General features: G+C 54.0%; 1 protein-coding gene across 4 annotated transcripts; it reads left to right on the top strand.

Moving 5' to 3' along the window:
• Positions 1-314: 314 nt before the first annotated feature.
• On the top strand, positions 315-17,693 carry KLHDC7A (kelch domain containing 7A). Of its 4 annotated transcripts, none has more exons than XR_012000166.1 (3): positions 315-493; positions 17,187-17,253; positions 17,433-17,693. XR_012000166.1 is itself a non-coding variant. In XM_072751041.1 (3 exons), exon 1 carries the CDS (start codon positions 1,781-1,783, stop codon positions 4,127-4,129), a length of 2,349 nt encoding a protein of 782 aa, XP_072607142.1. In that variant the 5' UTR covers positions 502-1,780; the 3' UTR covers positions 4,130-6,029; positions 17,187-17,253; positions 17,524-17,693. The 4 variants fall into 4 exon arrangements, 3 of the variants coding, with proteins under 3 accessions (XP_072607142.1, XP_072607141.1, XP_072607140.1); XM_072751041.1 differs by lacking the exon at positions 315-493 and adding an exon at positions 502-6,029 and having other exon boundaries at positions 17,524-17,693; XM_072751040.1 differs by lacking the exon at positions 315-493 and adding an exon at positions 502-6,029 and having other exon boundaries at positions 17,438-17,693.
• Positions 17,694-18,279: the final 586 nt, after the last annotated feature.

The raw sequence follows: 18,279 nt of genomic DNA, 5'->3' as shown, positions 1-18,279 counted from the left end.
GAGGGCTGATCCCCGGGAAAACCATACCTGGTGAGTGAAGTCTGTAAAACCCTGGACTCTGGACTCTGGAAACAGGGATGCAAGTCCCCATTTGCAAGCCAAGGGACGTGAGCTTGGAGCTGCCATCAAACGGGGGTGACAACTGCATCTCTCCCCAACGGGATGGTAGGCATCCGATGAGACTCATCCAGAGTGCCCACCTCCATTCTACCCGTGGAAAGGCCCAGTGCACGCTGGCAGTTGTCCCAACTGTGCTCGGCCCAGCAGATCAGAGTGCACTTTGACCCCCGGCCTGTGTGCCAAAGGCTGAAGGAGGCACGCCACAGAGAACAAGAGACCCAGAGAAGGGGAAGCCAGCTCTGGAAGGATCGAGGCGCCGGGGAAGAAGGCTTGGGAAGCACAGCCTCGGACCCAACTCTGAAGAGCCAGAGGAATGAGGACCAGCGGGCACCAGGGAGGTCGGCCTGGGTCAGCGCTCAGATGAGCTCAAAGGGTAAGCTGGGGGTGGACGTGGAGGCTCTGAACACCGGTGTGGACAGTCAGGAGTTTCTCTGCAAGTCAAGGTTTTGGGGTCAAATTCCTCCCAGATATGTGTGTCCTTTGGCCCACAGAGTGGTGGGTTGTTGTTGTTGTTGTTGTTTTCCTCCTTTTTAAATTAGTTACCAGCATTTAGACTCCAAGAGTGATCTGGGTACGACCTAGACTCTAAGGGTCTCCAACACAGGGGGATGAGGCCCTGTGGGGCACGTCAGCCACTCTATGTGCTGGTCCCATAGGCAGCACGAGTCTGAGAGCCCTGCCCTGGCCTCTGGGTGCCTGGAGAGGACCTTGGTCTGGAGAGGTGCAGAATTAGAGCTGTGCTCCAGGTCCAGCTGGTGACCATTAATGAGTGATAATGACCCCAAGGAGGAGGAGAAAGAGGAGAGGAAGAGGATTGGCTGATGTTTCCTGAGCTTTCACGAGGTGGAGGCAGTCTAGATCTGGAACCCACAGCACTGGTGAGATAGGGGCGAGTGACTCTCCCTTGGCCTCTCACCAGAGGACGTTGTCTGTCTTCGAGGGCAAGGAGGTGCCGCACGTCTAGCCCTGATCTGGGCACTAATGCCTGGTGCTTTCCCCATCTGCTCTCAGGAGGGCCAGAGGGAGGGCAGAGGCACTCACAGGCAGGCCAGGTGGCTTGGCTGCGGTCCCGGGCTCAGCCTTCCCTGCTGCTAATCTCGGACCTTCCCGCCGGGAGAAGCAGACCCCATCAGGAAGGAAAGAGACGGGGAGGATCTCATGCCACACCTGCCATGGCTCCACCTGTCTCGCAGCTCACCACACCCAACACTCGGAGCCCAGTGGATTTGCAAAAGAGAAAATAAAACACACACACATGTAATAACCAACCCCGTGCATTTCCTGGCATCGGGTGACTGTTTGGTCAAGAGCTTCCTCCCTCTTTGTGTACCTGCTGGACACTCCTAACATCCTCCAGCTGCTGCCGGCTAGGAGGCCGATCACAAGCTCAGCCCTGGGGCACAACCCCCACTCCCACCCCCAGGAAAAGCATCGAAGCATCCGAGGAGGCCAGCGCAGAGATCTGTTGGCCTTGAGCCTGGTGGCCACCCGCTGCCAGCTCAAAGTCACCTTTGCTCCACCACCCACCGGCCACTGGCTGACCAGAGCCAGCCCAGAACCCCCTCCAGCTTGGCTCGGCAGGAACCAGGAACCGGGCCCTATTGGGCAATCATTAATAGGATTCTTGACATTCTTCAGCCCCGGGTCTGCTTTGGGAAGCATGCTCCCCGGAAGAGGAGGAGCGGAGGCCCAGGACTGGCATTTGGACATGCAGCTGGCAGGCAAGGTGGTGCTGTCCGCCGCTGCCCTGCTCCTGCTGACCATAGCCTACAGGCTGTACAAGTCGAGGCCTGCCCAGGCCCCGCCGCGGGGCAGGAACACCAAGGCCGAGGCCAAGGAGGAAGCCCAGGGCTCCGGGCAGCCTGCGGCCCAGGGAGCTGCTCCTGGGGCACCGCACGGTGCGCTGAGACGCCGGAGGGGAAGCGAGGGAGCCAGAGCAGCCCAGGGCCGCGGCTGGGAGAAGCAGGGGGACTCCCGAGTCCAGGCAGCAGGACCCTCTCCCGAAGACTCAGAGGCCCAAGAGGTTCGGGAGCCCGAGAAGGACGGTGCTGGTGAGGAAGGGGGTGGGCAGCGCCCGGACTCTGGGCTGGCACCTCTTCGCTGCAGTGGCCTGGAAGTGGGAACAGCTGCTGGTGGTAAGCCCGAGCCGCCCCGGCACCTCCATTTGGGCCGCGAATCCCAAAACTCTCCCGCAGCAGACAGCAGCCGTGCGGGTGGCGAGCCTGCCCCTTGGCAGGACGGCGGCCCCCCCGGGCAGCTGGGACCCGGGCAGCAGGACCCCGCCCCCACCAACTGGGCGGCCCACGTGGAAGGCAAGAGTGACATGAGCAAGAGTTGGATCTTCACCCGCAGGGAAGAGGCCGGGGCCCTCCGGGCCGCCGGGGACCTGGGCCTGATCCTGCATCAGCGCGAGGGGGCCACCAGCGCCTCCTACACCTACTGGTCAGTGGCCCGGGTGCGTGTGGAGGAGGAGGTGGAGGGGATCGGGCCCAAGCTGAAGGGCAAGGTATACGATTACTATGTGGAATCCACCTCCCAGGCCAGCTCCAAGGGCAGGCTGGCCCCCAGATCGGCTGCCAGGGCTGAGGCCCCACCCCCTGTGCCCCTGCCAGGCCCCTTGGAGACAGGGACGGCGTCAGGAGGCCATGCCGATGACTGGGAAGGTGGAGCCCACACACCCATCGCCCCCCAGCCTGCGCCGTCACCCTCCACGCAAGGCTTCAGCAGGAAGGACAGCCTCCTCCAGATCACGGAGAACCCGGAGCTCCAGCTACGGCTCGATGGCTTCGGGGCCACCAGGCCGTCCTGCCCAGATGGGAGCAACCGGCCCGGCTGCCCCCTGCCCCCTGCGTCTCTCGGGGCCGGCTCGGCCGGAAGCATCGGGGAGCCCTGCGTGCAGCTCGTAGCGGGGACCAATTTCTTCCACCTGCCGCTGGCCCCTGGCTCGGCTCCGGATGTGCACCTGGATCTGGGCAACTGCTACCAGGTACTGACCTTGGCCAAGAGGCAGAAGCTGGAGGCGCTGAAGGAGGCGGCCTACAAGGTGATGAGCGACAACTATCTCCAGGTCCTGCGCAGCCCGGACATCTACGGCTGCCTGAGCGGGACGGAGCGGGAGCTGATCCTCCAGCGGCGGCTGCGTGGCCGCAGGCACCTGGTGGTGGCCGATGTGTGCCCTCCGGGGGACTCGAGCCGTCTCTGCTGCTACGACGAGGAGGGGGACGTCTGGCGCCCACTGGCCTGCCTGCCCCCCGAGGCTGTGTCCCGGGGCTGTGCCCTTTGCAGTCTCTTCAACTATCTCTTCGTGGTGTCCGGCTGCCAGGGGTCTGGGCCTCAGCCCTCCAACCGCGTCTTCTGCTACAACCCGCTGACGGGGATCTGGAGCGAGGTGTGCCCGCTGAACCAGGCCCGGCCGCACTGCCGGCTGGTGGCCCTGGACGGCCGCCTGTACGCCATCGGGGGCGAGTGTCTGAACACGGTGGAATGCTACGACCCCCGCCAGGATCGCTGGACCTTCGTCCCACCGCTCCCCAACGACACCTTCGCGCTGGCGCACACGGCCACAGCCTGCGCCGGCGACATCTTCGTCACGGGCGGGACCCTGCGCTACCTGCTGCTGCGCTTCTCGGCCCGGGAGCAGCGCTGGCAGGCTGGCCCCACGGGCGGCGGCAAGGACCGCACGGCCGAGATGGTGGCGGTCAACGGCTTTCTCTACCATTTTGACCTCAACCGCAGCCTGGGCATCAGCGTGTACCGCTGCAGCGCCAGCGCCCGCCTCTGGTACGAGTGCGCCACATACCGGACGCCCTACCCCGACGCCTTCCAGTGCGCGGTGGTGGGCGACCTCGTGTACTGCGTGGGGCGCCAGCACACGCTCTGCTTCCTGGCCGACCACATCTCGCCCAGGTTCCTGCCCAAGGAGCTGCAGAGCTTCCCCTCCCCGCGGGGCACCCTCCTGCCCGCCGTCCTGACCCTGCCCGGCCCTGACGTGCCGCAGACCAGGGTCTAGCCACCCCCCTGCCGCACCTTTGCTGCCAAACCGGGAAGCGGAAAGCACCCCCGACCTGTAGCTCCGTGGGCCATTTCTGGGAGAGCAGGCCGCTCAGGCGTTTGGCCAGCAAGGGGTGAATTCTAATCCTACATGCTCTGCTGGCCGGGGCCCTCAGATGCAGCTTTGCTGTCGGTGGGATGCAGAGGTGCAGTGTGGAAATGGAACCAGGGCCTGGTGCCCTGAGGCTGAGGGCAGCCACGTGTGCAGGGATGAGTCCCCCCTTGCTTCAAATCTAAATTGTTGGGGGAAGGGCTGTCAGAACCTCGCCCAAGTTCAGGGGTGCAGCCCAATCCCAAACACAGTTCCTAGTGCCAGGCGATCCCCAATAACCTCCTCGAGCCGACCCTGCTGGAGGTGGGCCAGCTCCCTATAAACCACTACGGTGCCTTCCTAAACACTGGCCACTGAGCCCCTAACTCCAGAGTTTCAGAAACACCTGGGACACACAGGGGGGTGGTTCTGGTTGTGCCAAGAGCCCCGGGGAGCCCCAGGGGGGCCCGGCCAGAGGAGAGATGGTTGGAGAAGTAGAACAGCTGCAGTGGGAGCTGCCCATGGGACCCTTTCCTGCAGAGTAAATTGACCCTTACCCATTTCACTTTCTCTTATTACCTGGAATTCTAGTCTACTAGGAGGAGACACCTCCAATTAGCAGCCATTTGAAAACATACATCTTGGGATGCCTGGGTGGATCCCAGGGTCCCGGAATCGAGTTCTGCATCGGGCTCCCTGCATAGAGCCTGCTTCTCCCTCTGCCTGTGTCTCTGCCTCTCTCTCTGTCTCTCATGAATAGATAGATAAAATCCTTCCAAAAAAAAGAGAAAAGAAAAGGAAAGAAAAGAAAAGAAAGGAAAGAAAAGATACATCTTGTAGTGGTCCACGAAGAACCCAAGGGATTCCACATCTGAGGTCTCCGGAGAGGGAGGAGGAGATGTGATCTGAGGGCACCACCCCCCCTCCGTCCTCCTCTGAGCTCCCCTGCTTGGATACGGTGATAAGTGACCACTGACTCCCGCCCCAGATCTCAGAGCCTGCACGAAACAGCTGTCCAAACAACACAGCCCTCACCTTGGGGAGCGGGGGCAGCCACCACCAGGCACCCGTCCCGGGCTGGTGAGAGATGATGGCCTAATTTCTCCTCCCTGCCTGTGCCACATGGTCACCTGGTCTGCCTGGTTGGACAGGAGAGCAGGGAAGGGCAGGTCCATGCGGGAGCTGAGGACCTAGAATAGTCCAGTTGCCCATTCCTCCTGGAGGGAAGGGAGAGAGACCGGTCAGATCTACTGCCGCAGCCCTGTCTCCTCGCTGAGGACGACACACACACAGATACAAGGGCAGCGATGCTCCTGGGGCCAGCCGGAAGCCAGGGCGGCTGGGACCCCTCCTAAAGTGACAAACAACCTGGAGGGAAACGGTAGAGATGGGGGTGCAGCAGGGCAGGCCTTGCAAGTGGGGAGCTAAGGATGCTTTGGATTTCAGCGTTCCTACCTTGAAAATGGGAAGGACGATTCGCGGCCTTCTCTGCCAGAGAAATGAGAACCCCGCAGAATAAATCCTTCCCAAACTCCCCTGGGGGTCTGGACAGGCGCTCTCGTTCACTGCAGCTGCCAGGGCTGAGCCAGGGTCTTCCTGGAAAATGTGCGATTAGAGCAAGGAATACCGGGGAGTTTGGCGTGGAGACGAGAACTGTTATTGGACCACTCAAGGCCACTGTCCCCATTCTAGGGCCTAGAAGGTGAGGCTGCCTACTTTACTTCTAAATTGGAGCCTGGTGACCCCACAGCCCCTGCCAAGGCCATGCTCAAGCTCAGAGCCAACACTCAGGCAAGAGCCTCCAAGGGACCCTTGGCGGGGAAGCAAGGTAACTCAATGACAGGACTGAGAGGCGGCGTTGGCATCACGATGCCAGGCTGGGGGTTGTTTGGGAGGTGAACCCCATGTGGGAGCTGGGGGCAGATGGAGCCAGATCCAGCCCCCAATGGCAGGCCTCCAGCGAGGAGCCAGGCAATGGACTAGACTGCAACCAAGCAGGGAGACCATGGGGGGGGGGGGGTGCTCCAAGCCCAGGATGAACTAGGGATCACTCCAGAAAACTTTTCAGAGCCCCCCTGCCTGGGCCATGGTCCTGTGGTCAGGAACAGGGAAACAGCGGAATTCGTTCCAGACCCAGTGATGGTGGATATGGTCTTCAGGATGAAGGGAGGGTTGAGATGGAAAGTACGGGCACATCTCATCCACCTCCCTGTGGTCCTGGGCAGACATCACTAATCGATCGCCTTATCTTTTCATGTTGAGCCTCAGAACCGGTCTGACCCAGGTGAGAGCTGGTGCATTTCTCATCCCCGGCCTGGGTGTCCAGAGCTAGCATCAGGGCCATCATGGTAGATAGAGCAAGGTAGTTCGGGGGGTCTGCAAAGACCACCTGGGGCCGACAGTCAGGATTCACTCGTGGAACATTTAGGCCAGGCACTGTTCCAGGTGCTGGGTATGTGGAAGGTCCCTGCCCTAACAGGGCCCACGTCCTGGTGGAGGAAAACAGGTAATTTTTACAAACAAATGCCTAAACAAATGAATGGAACCTATGCTGCACACATGCTAGGAAGGCAGGGGAGGCAGGGAGGTAGCATAATGCCATCAAGGGCAGGGCTGCCTCCGAGGAGCTCCACCTCTGCGTGAAGAGGACAGGAAGCCAGCTATCCTGCTCTAGCCATTCCCGCAAGGGAGAGAAGCCCGTTCTGCCAAAGATTAGGAAGGAGGCTCCTCGCAGGGAGGTAAGCCACCTTCGCAGGAGAGAAGCAGAGAGCACACGTTTAAGGGGAGAGTCCAGATCACACGCCACCGCCACCCCTGAGTGTGTCCGGGTGTCAGCCTGCCCGTGGTCCTCCACGGGGTCAGAGTCTAGGACCGACACTCGGCCTCGTGTGATAGCCTTGTCTGGCCACCTCAAGCCCTCAGCCTCCCGGGGGGCCTTGTCCCTTGCCTTCTCCTTGGGTCATCCATCCTGCTTCCCCATGAAGTGTTTGTTCTTTATAATACGACAACAAAAAAAACCCCAACCCTTCAGTTTGGGTTGCTTTCCACGTTAGGCCAACCACGACATTGTAGGAAAGAAATTTGGAAAATACAGAAGTACAAAGAAATAAAAATAAAAATAAAAATCTCCCTAGTTTCACCACCCAGAGACAACCCCCTCTGCGGTGTGTGTCCCTCCAGCCTGGGCATCCTTTTCTGCGGCTTGATTTTTGCCTACGTGTGATTATACCCAAGTTACAATTCAGCTGCTTCCTTTTTTTCACTCAGCTTTTTAGTATATGCATTTCCCGTGTTGCTACAAACCCTCGGTAAACAGCATTTCAATAGGTGCAAGGATGCTCCATCGAGTGGCTGTACCACGGTTTATTTAAACACTCTCTCCTCCTGTCGGGCCTGTGGATTTTTTTTCCCCCTGTTGGTTTCTTTTTCCATCATAAATAAATCGTCCTTTGTTTTCCTGTTCCTCTCTGTCTGGGGCCTCCATCAATATTTACAAGAGAAGCCCAGTCTAGGGCTGGTCTGGAATACAGGGCTGCGGAAGCAAGCTTAGAAGCCACAGCATCTGCCCGGGGCTGGGCCCGGCCAAAGTCCGAATGTGGGGCATGGGGCTGCTCTTGGCAATGCCCCTCCAGGAAGGAAGGCTGCCTGGAGGGGCCGTCCCTGGTGCCCCACGGCTTGCTGGAGCCAGGATATAGGATAGGGGCCATGTTTCTAGAGCCCCTGCTCAGTATGTGCCAAGCACTGGACTAGATGCGAATTTTCTACACATCACTTCGCTGACCCTGATGACAACCCCATTGTACAGGAGACAAAATTGAGGCTCGTGGAGTTCAAGGAGACTCACCTTCGTGGCAAAGATCCAAGACCCTCAGTTTCCTTCAAAACACTCTTGAACCTGACCTGCCCACTCGATGCATTCCATTCCCCTCTCTTGAAGCGCAGGGGCCAAGAGCTCGGTGGGCATCAGCCATCCCCTGGGCCTCTCCTGACCCCTCCCCAACTCACACTGATCACGGATGCTCCATCCTTGACCTTTGAACTCTAGGAAAATATTCCTCTTTTTTTTTTTTTTTTTTTTTTAGGATTTATGTATTTCTTTTAGAAGATGGGGAGGGGCAGAGGGAGAGGGAGAGAGAGTCTCAAGCAGACTCCTCGCTGAGCGTGGAACCCAACTTTTGAGTTTGATCTCACGACCCTGAGAGATCAGACCTGCGCTGAAATCAAGGCTCGGATGCTTAGCCAACTGAGCCATCCAGGTGCCCCTCAAAGAAAATATCCTTAAACTCTCCGATCCTCAATGTCTGCATCTGCAAAATAGGTTTGCCCCCACCAGCCTCAAGACGATGCTGTGTGAACTCACAAGCGAATGTGCATGAAGCACCCCGCCCAGGGACTGCTCCAGGGTGGTCTCAGAAGTACCACCGGCTTCTGCAGGGGCCAGCTGGGAGGGGGTCTGCTGGTTCCCCCCACTCCCCTTTCTCAGCATCCCAGCTCCAGAGGAAGGTTGTCTAATGTTTAACCTGCAGGAGCCCTGTCTGGCTTGACAAGATCTGGGGGCTTGGGGGAGGAGGGGGCGGCGCTCAAGTTATTCATGCCTTACCCCATTTGGGTTTTGAGGCCCTGTACCTGTTCCCTCCCCTTCCACAGCAGCTGACGGCCTGATTGGAGCCTCCCCAGGCTCAAAGCCCTAAGCGTTTTCCCAGTGCGCTGGGCAGTGCAGGGGAGCCTCGGGAGCTGCTCAGAGCTCCCTGGAGATCTTGAGGAGGTACAGCGGGGAGGGGGCTCCTTTCTTTTACAGATGGGGTGAGGGTCCCTCAGAGCCATCGGAGCCCCGCGCTGTGTCTGGCCTGCGGGTACTTAGAGTCATGACAGGTACACCTCACTTCAGGCCTTTGGCATCCTTGCCTGGAAGAGCCTCATGTCCCCAGGGCTCCCCTGCAACCCCCTGAAGCTGTGGCTCCAGCCCGGAGGAGCCTCCGAGGCAGATGTGAGGCTGGAGCAGAGGAAGGGGAGGAACACAAGGGAGGAGGTGCCCTGGGGGAGCGGGAGATTAGGCGGAGAGGCTCCAGCAGCCGGAGGAAAGGACAGCTCCAGGCAGTGTCTACAAAACAGCTCTCTTGGAAAGTGGGATGTGGGTCAAAATATGAACACAACTGAAAAGGCTGGCTTGCATTTTGGTGTGCGAAGAAGAGATGGAGACAGATCTCACATGGGTAATAGGATAACAACACCGCATCCGGGCACCATCCTTCCCTCCCTCATCAAACCCTTACAAAGGGCATCGCTGCCTGAAAGTGGTTATCCTCGTGGCGTGGGGGAGGAAACAAAGACAAGACATTCCACAAAAATTAAAAATCACTGAACAGCTAGAAGAGAGAGGAGCGCCTGGCTGGCTCAGTCGGAAGAGCATGCAACTCTTGATCTTGGGGTCGTGAGGTCAGGCCCCATGTTGTTGCAGAGTTTACTTTAAAAAAAAATCAGAGGAGACAAATCTAATCTATGTCAATGCATTTATTGAGCACTCATAATGCTAACAGGCGCCTGACCCGGATGATCTTGTTTTATCCTCAAAACAACCCAGTAAAAAAAAAAAAAAAAAAAAAAACAGTAGATGGTATAGTCCAAGTCTCCCCTTCCATTGACTCCTCCACCCCTTGAATCTGCCTGTGGAACTTTCTCTGAAGACCTTGGGCATTGGGTTTCCTCCCTTGTGGCTCTTAGAAACCTTGTGACCGTCCCCACGTGAGCAAGCCCAGGTTAGCCTGCCGGACGATGAGACACGTGGCCCCGTTACCAGTTCCCTCAGTCAATGGCCCCAGAGACCAGCCCCCAGCCGATCCCAGGTGCCTGAATGAGCCCAAACAAGACCAGCAGACCCCCTGCCCGAACCCAGTCCAAAGTGCCAATCTACTGACTCATGAGCAAAATAGAGGGTTGTGGCTTTAAGCCACTACGTTTGGGGTTTGCAACTCCCAAGTGAGTGAGTGACACAACCGTCATGTGCTCTATCACGATTACCACCACTTTGTGCTTCCAGAAAGTAGGATTCAAGAAAGTGAAGCAACTGTCCCAGGATCCTGCAGCTACGAGGTGGAGAGGCTGGGACACTCCCCCAGGTCTGCCTGGCTCCAAATCCCGTGCTCATTCAGCAACACGGTCCTCACTCCATTCTAGCCAGAACCAGAGCACTGGGGTTCCTCCCAAAGGCCTGGCCATGGGGCTTGGGGCTCAGCCCTCTGCCATTCCCGGAAGGGCTAGGTCTCCACCAGGACCCAAGACCCAAGGTCTTTCAGGGAATGGTTCTGAACAATCAGATCAGCTCCTTGAAAAATAGCCACTGATACCTACTGAGGGCCAGGGCCTATGCTAGGCACCTGCCTGCCAGGAATTCTTTAAATCTAAAAACAACCCTGTGTGTGAGATACTTTACCGTTTCACCGATGAGAAAGGTAAGGCACAGAGAGGTTAGGTAGCCTGCCCGCGGTTGCACAGCCAATAATTGAGAGAGCCCGTGCAACCCGGGGCAGCTCCAGGGTCGTCGGGAGATAAATCCACTGTGAAAACAGGGAGAGCTTTGCTTCCTGCCCCCCTGCCACAGCCTCCCACGGGAACACTGGGGTCAGAGGCCTTGCCCACCTTGCTCACTGGATCTTGTTCATACAGTGGATGGACAAGGGCAGGAGCTCAGTGACACCAGAGAAAGGATAAGAGTGGCAGGGACCTCTCCATGAGGCCGCCTGCTTCCCGGCTGCTTGGACCCCCTGCTGGTGATTTTTGTGGTCACCCTGGAGCATCCTGGCATGAGTTTGGTCCCTGGGGGTGAGGGTTGGCAATCTGATATCCTGAGGCCACTCTGCTCATCGCATTACCCAACACTTGCATTCACTGAGAAATCCCTACAGAGTTTTCAAATCTATCATCGTCCCATTTCACAGACGGACTAAGGCTCAGAGAGATCTCGCAGCTGCGACAGGAGTACTCATCCTTCAAGGTCTTGAGCGTGTGGTATTGATGAAGTTTTGGAATATGGGTGAGGTTTGGTGGGGTGAGGTCAGAGCCAACGACCAAGAAAGAATTCTTGAGACGTCTTTGGTGCAAAATGGTGGTTTTGTTAAAGCCCGGGGACAGGACCCGGGGGCAGGAAAAGCTGCTGCCCCGGGCCTGTGAGGGGTGGCTGATTATATACCTGGGGGTTGGGAGGGGGTTAGGGAGAGCGTAAGTCTCTAAGGAATTTTGGAAGCGAGGTTTCCAGGACCTTGAGGGGGCTGTTGTTGGGGAAAGGTCACTTATTACTGTCTAATAAAACCTGAGTCATCGGTGGGTCATTTATTAGTCATCTAATACAACAGATGTCTATCGGTGGGTCATGTGCTTGGGAGATGATTGCCAACATGGATCTTGGGGGGGTTTAGAGATAAAGGATGTTTCTAAAGGAATTTTTATATGGTAAAGTAGACTCACAGGATCCTGGGGGTCGGGCTAAGATTGCCTCTTGCCCTTGGCAAAGTATGAACATTGAGACAGTTGAGTCCCTAGAGGAATGTCCCTCTGCCTGTTGTCAGTGTGCAGCCCCGGGCTCGAGCTTTGTCCTCAGCTAGACTTCTGTTCCCCCATCAGTATCAGTCCCACCACCACCGACATTGCCCACTCCTCCATCAGGCACCCCACACTGCATACAAATGTCCCCCACATCTCACTCCTTGGCCTGCAGGTCTGCGGCCCCCGTGAAGTCTCCATGAGTAGCAAGGAGGTCTTGTCTGCCCCTGTCACGCAGCCAGCACACAGCAGCCACACAGCATGGCTCAGAGGCAGCTGAAGCTGAGCTATGTCCTTATTCAAAATGCACCATCAAGGGGTCCCTGGGTGGCTCAGCGGTTGAGCATCTGCCTTTGGCCCAGGGTGTGATCCTGGGGTCCTAGGATCGAGTCCTGCATTGGGCTCCCTACAGGGAGCCTGCTTCTCCCTCTGCTTGTGTCTCTGCCTCTCTCTGTGTGTCTCTCATGAATGAATAAATGAAATCTTAAAAAAAAAATGCACCGTCAAGTGGGGTGTTTGGGACTGCCCAGCTGAGTTGCTCTCTCATCTCCGAGGGGGACTGTTTTACGCCTTCTGTCCTTCCTGCAAACACCACCCTCACCCTGGGGCACAATATTGAGGCACAAAGAGTCCTCCAGTCCTTGCAGCGCTGAGCACACCTGCTCTGCCACAATTGTCAGCCCCTCCATGCTGCCCAAGAGCCTTCCGATGCCCATGCTAGAGGCCAGCTGGCACTGCCTGGGGAAGTGTCACCCCTGGAGGAGCCTCACTGGCAGGAATTGGTGTATAAATACCCCAGCTCCCTTGGCCTTCATGGATAACGGCCTCATGAGGCCCCTTTAACAAAGTCACTGCAATCCTCCCTGCCTATCCTCCCACCTGCTCCTCCTTCCTTTTAGAAGCTGCAGAAGAAGCACGCTCTCCTTTCCCCTATAGCCCATCCCCTCTTACCTTCTTTAGGACTTCACACCAGGGAGGGCCCTGCTCTGGCACCAGTGACCTCCCCCTATCTGCTGGGTAGTTCCAGGCAGTGAACAAATGGGCTCCGGCATCTCCCATCTTAATAGAAGGGCCACTTTCACATGATTTGCCTGATAACACAATAAATAAAAACCACAAATACACTTTAGAAGGTTAAAAACATCACACACATATAACACATCTTTATTTGTAATGAGTGTCAAAGCGATGTGGTATCTTTGTGTTCCTGAAAACAGTTCAGCCTCTAAAGATTTGTGATTGTTTTTCCTGCAATCATGGTTATGCTATCACAGTCAACAATCCCTGCTTTGTAGAAAATATGAGGGTTAGCTTTAACCTGGCCTCAATTTGAATCATAATAAATCCTGAGTGAACTCAAAAAAAAAAAAAAAAAGCTTCCTGTTACAGAATGCTTCTCATCTGATCTGAAGAGGCCAAAATCTTGGATTGTACCTAGAAACATTTAAACCCATACCTGGTATCTTTTAGCTTCTCGATTTCACGTCCCACACCTGGTCTCGCTCCCCTGGACCACGCAGTGGAGCAGGACCAGGGGGTGATGGCAAATTAGGGCAGGATCAACCCCAAGAAACCCCAGGTAGGTAGCGTCTTTAGTACAAGTTGCCTTTGCGTTTTTAAGCACGTTTGTATGTGTTAAAATATACACAACAAGATATTGGCCATCATGGCCACGTTAAAGTATACAACTCAGTGGCATCAAGTACATTCACAGTGCTGTGTGTCCACGCTTAATCTGACTGCAAAAGATACACAAGCATTGACCATAGAATATCCAAATGGAAAAATACAGAGAAGCCCAAAAGAAAACAGTAGATATCGCTCCCACTCAGAAATAATCAATTATGTGCTTTGACACTTTTTATTTCCAGCCTCTTATTTATTATGCATAATTTTATTTTTTTAAAGATTTATTTATTTATTCATGAGAGAGAGAGAGACAGGCAGAGACACAGGCAGAGGGAGAAGCAGGCTCCCTGCAGGAGCCCGATGTGGGACTCGATCCTGGGACTCCAGGATCATGCCCTGAGCCACAGGCAGATGCTCAACCGCTGAGCAACCCAGGTGTCCCTGCATAATTTTAAAATAAAATTTTTAAAAAGTGGGATCTTACTCTGTGTTTGCTGCATAACTGACCTTTTCTCCTATCAGAATACTGTGCCTACTTTCCAGTAAAATATGTCACTGGGCTTCTTTTTATTGTAGTAGAGATACACAACATAAAAGTTACCTTTTTAACCATTTTTAAGTGTGCAGTTCAGAGGAAGCAGGTGCATCCCCATTGTTATGCAACCGTCACCACCAACTATCTCCTGAACTTGCTCATCCTCCCAACCTCTGCACCCACTAAACACTAACTCCCCATTTCCCTCGGCCCCCACCTCCCCCACCCCACTGTTGCCTTTAACTTTGGAAAATATCCCTTACGAGGATGAGGGAGTTCTCTGCTCCATCAGCACAGATAATTGGGAATGTGCCTTAAGCACAAACACACACTGGTTCCCATTCATTCTAGAAAATTCAGCAAACAACACAGAGCCGGGCTCAGGGGGATGCTTTGGGGCTAAAGAATCAATAGCGTCTTTCTCAAAGATGCCAGGCATTCCCTCCTCATTACCACGTGGAAAGACAAAAGGGAGACTGCTTGCTCTGTTCTCTAGAAACTTCCTCCATCCTCACGCTAAACTAATTACTTGGGGTGCTTTAACAAAAATTTAGGTTGGAAGAGGCCAAGGTATAAAACATGTTAATGATTGTGTTACATTATGGGTCCTAATTATGCAATTATGGGCACTTATAGTAACGCGCAACTGAGTAGCATTAATTGCATAGTAATGATCTCCACGGGGTGCGCACACCCAGGACAGGGCTGTATTTACAGGGCCTGACGCTGCAGGTGCAAGGGGATGAGGACAGGGAGTATGGAAGGTTGGAAGATCGGGGCTGGAGGTGGGTAAAGGGAGGTGTCCCATCCAGAGGTGGGGGGAGGTCAGGGCATGGGGTGACAAGGCTAGCAAGTCAGCAGAGACGGGCAGACTTGAATTCTGCTCCACTCATCGGGTGTTTATTAAACTCCTACCTCCCATGAGGCCCTAGGGTTATGGCTGTGAGTGGGTTGGGCACATTCTCCTGGGGTGGTCAAGAGTACACCGGTGAACAGCTTACGTAAAATAATGGCAGACTGACATCAGTGCCAGAAACCGATGTAGTGTGATGGAGAGGGATGCAGGTGGGGGGGACATACGTCATTGTTCTCAAGGTGGCTTCTTGGAGGAGGTGGCATTTAAACTGGGATATGACAGTTGAGAAGGATTCGACCAGAGGATAGGAGGGGGGAAGAGGGAGAGGGAGGGAAGAAGAGGGAGGGCGGGTGGGGCAAGAGAGAGCAAGCTCTGGCAAAAGCAGGAGCATTCTGGGAGAAGGGGACGCAGGAGCAAAGGCCCCCGGGTCCTTGCCCGAGACAAGGCCAGAATGGTCAGAAAGGTGGTGGGAGACAGAGACCAGCCGGGTCCCGCAGAGCAATGTCAACTGTCCACTAGGATAAGAAATTTAGATTTTATTCTCAGCCCAACCAGAAGCCCTCAGAGGATTTTGTTTTGCTTTGTTTGCTAATAAATCTTTTCTCTCAGAAGAGTTTTAGATGCATGGAAGAGTTGCGACGTGACAGAGAGCCCCCCAGAGACCACACACCCCGTGCCCCCGGTGGTTAACATCTTATGTTAATATGATACATTTGTCATAACTAAGGAACCAACGCGGACATGTCATCATTAACTGAAGTCCATGCTGGATTCAGATTTCCCAAATTTTTACTCCATGTCCGTTTTCCGTTCCAGGATTCCATCCAAGATACCACATTACTTTTAGAGGTCGGATCTCTCGAGGCTCCTCTTGGTGGTGATGGGTTCCCAGGCTTTTCTTGTTTTTGATGACCTGGACTGTTTTGTTTTGTTTAAAGATTTTATTTATTTATTCATGAGAGACACGGGGGGGGTGGGGCAGAGACATAGGCAGAGGGAGAAGCAGGCTCCATGCAGGGAGCCTGATGCGGGACTCAATCCCAGGACCTGCAAGCCAAAGGCAGATGCTCAGCCACTGAGCCCCCCCGGGTGCCCCAATGACCTGGACAGTTTTGAGGAGTACTGGTCAGGTACTTTGTAGCTCATCCTTCGGTTTGGTTTTGGCTCATGGGCTATGAGTTCCTCGACTGGGATCCTGGGAGAAAGAGCACAGAAGTACAGGGTGCCTCTCATCACATCATAGCAAGGGTACATGACTTACCAAGTGTTGGCTTTGACCTTGAGCACCTACCTGGCTGAGGGTGCATTTGTCGGACTCTCTGCTGTAACATTACCTCCTTTTCCCTCTTCCCATGTCTTATCCCCCAGAAGAAGTCTCCATGAGTTCCCCCTCCTAAGGGACAAGAAGCTCTGCTCTGCCACCTTCATGCAGGAGCATCTTCATAAATAGTTGAAATTCTTCTGTACAGGTGGTTGATCTCTTCCTCCCTGTTTATCTGAATAATTACCCGAAAAATTATCTGTGAACATCAGTACAGACTCATAGATACTTACGTAGTACTTTGGGTTATATTCCGATACTATATTGTTTCTTTTTTTTTTTTTTTTTTACCTATATTATTGCTGTTTCGGCCACTAAGACCTCCTTCAGGTGACTCCTGTGTCCCTTCGAGACATGTCCCCATCATTTTGTTTCTTGAGCACTTTGTTATTCTCTGGCATGGCAAGATGCTCCAGGCTCAGCTATACTTTCCCTGCCCCGTCCTACAATCCATCATTTCTTTAAGGAGCCCTAGCTCTTTTTATTAGACAACAGTATTCGAAGCCAAGATCTGAGCACTGGGTCTGCAGAGGTGTTTAAGCGCAGGATGGCATTATCTGATTCTGGTTTTAAAGACATCCCTCTGGCTGCTGCAGGGAGAACGTATGGGCGGGAAGCCAGAGAGGAATTGGGCAAACCAGCTAGGAGGGTATTGTGATTATTCAGGGGAGAGGTGTGGGTACCCACGTGGACACTCAGAGTTAATGTGAAGATTGTTTTAAACTGAAGACATCTGAGATTCACAGATGCAGAAAGAAGCCTTCTGTGAGCTTGCTTTATCTCGCTAAAAGCAAAAACTTCTGGGACTGAAACTATCATAAACTCCATCCTCTGGGGGAGCTTTACGGCCATGAAAAAGATGGAAAAGACCACTCACACTTGCATAAACAAACATTATCACAGATTTCCTTATCTCCTGTTTGTTCCCTTTGAAACCCGTTTGTTTTTTTCCCATAGAAGCCTCTTCTCTCCCTTCTCTTTCCCAAACTTCAGCCACTTAGAGAGCTACTTTTTCTGGAAGCTCCTGTATTACACATGAATACATTTGAGGGTTTTTTTTTTCTCTTGCTAATTTTTTTTTTTGTCCATTTAATTTGCATGCTCCCAGGTACTGAGACTATGAGGTTCTTCTACCTCGACAGAGGCCACAGGCCTGAGCAACACAAGGACACAAGGTCAGAGAAATGAATCTTTTTGATGGCAATCAACCCACCAGATTATTACTCTGTCAGCCCTCTTTGCCTTCCTGATCAGCCTACTTCCAACCTTTGACCCCTTCACTACATTCCCTTTCTCTCCACTTAACCCTGAATTGATTTCTGTTGCTTACAACCCGGAATCCTAACTGATACAGTTTAGCAACCACACCTTTGACCTCAATGGTGGAGCCCTAGAAGACAAGGTCTGCATCTGGTTCATCTCACCTCCCTACCTCCCAACTTCAGCATGGAGCTCAGCACCAGGGCCCTGCTCCGGAAGTGCTTGTTGAGCTGGATTTGTGCTATTCAGTGAACACAACAGTTGGCTGTCCAATGGAGCACCATCGAGCAAGCTACAGGGGGCACCTTGGTAACCCACTTAAGAAAATAAACTGTTTGCAAGTTCTTTCCCCATATTCATTTGCATGGAAACAATTAGTGTGCTAATTAAAATTGAGTCTTATCTGTTCCTTAAAGTAAGCCCAGCAGGACCAACAGTTGGCAAGATTTTGTTGGCAGAAAGTTTGAGGTTCTCCGATAGTAGAAAGGAAGGGATTTTCATTTCTCATCAAATATTTCATAATCAGGTGGCTGCCACATTTGGCTAACCCTCTCTTCAATGGGCTCGCACGAGTAAGGTCGGCGGGCTCGCGTCGATTGACACCCCATCCCAGTTCAAATGAGTGAAAATTTGTAATCCTTCTCCCAGCCTGGCCTGGCTGCAGTTGCCATGCACCATAAAGGAAGAGTTTGTTGCCCAAATTAATAGTATAAACAAGATTTCAGAAGGGAATGTTTAACCTACTTAAGAGAACACACTATTTTCAAGCAATTAGTACCGTTTGCACACAATGAAGGAGCTAATTGCAGATAAGCCTTATTTCTGCTTTGAAGAAGGATCCAGCAGGACTGGTACTTGGCAACACTTTGCCAACGGTTAGTTAGCATCACCACATGTTCTGAAAGGAATAATGTCGCAATTCACTGAAAGCAATCCCCTAT

The sequence above is a fragment of the Vulpes vulpes genome, chromosome 2, assembly GCF_048418805.1.
Source record: "Vulpes vulpes isolate BD-2025 chromosome 2, VulVul3, whole genome shotgun sequence".
Taxonomy (NCBI): Eukaryota; Metazoa; Chordata; class Mammalia; order Carnivora; family Canidae; genus Vulpes; species Vulpes vulpes.
The sequence above is the reverse complement of the archived record's forward strand: the minus strand, read 5'-3'. Positions and strand labels throughout refer to the sequence as shown.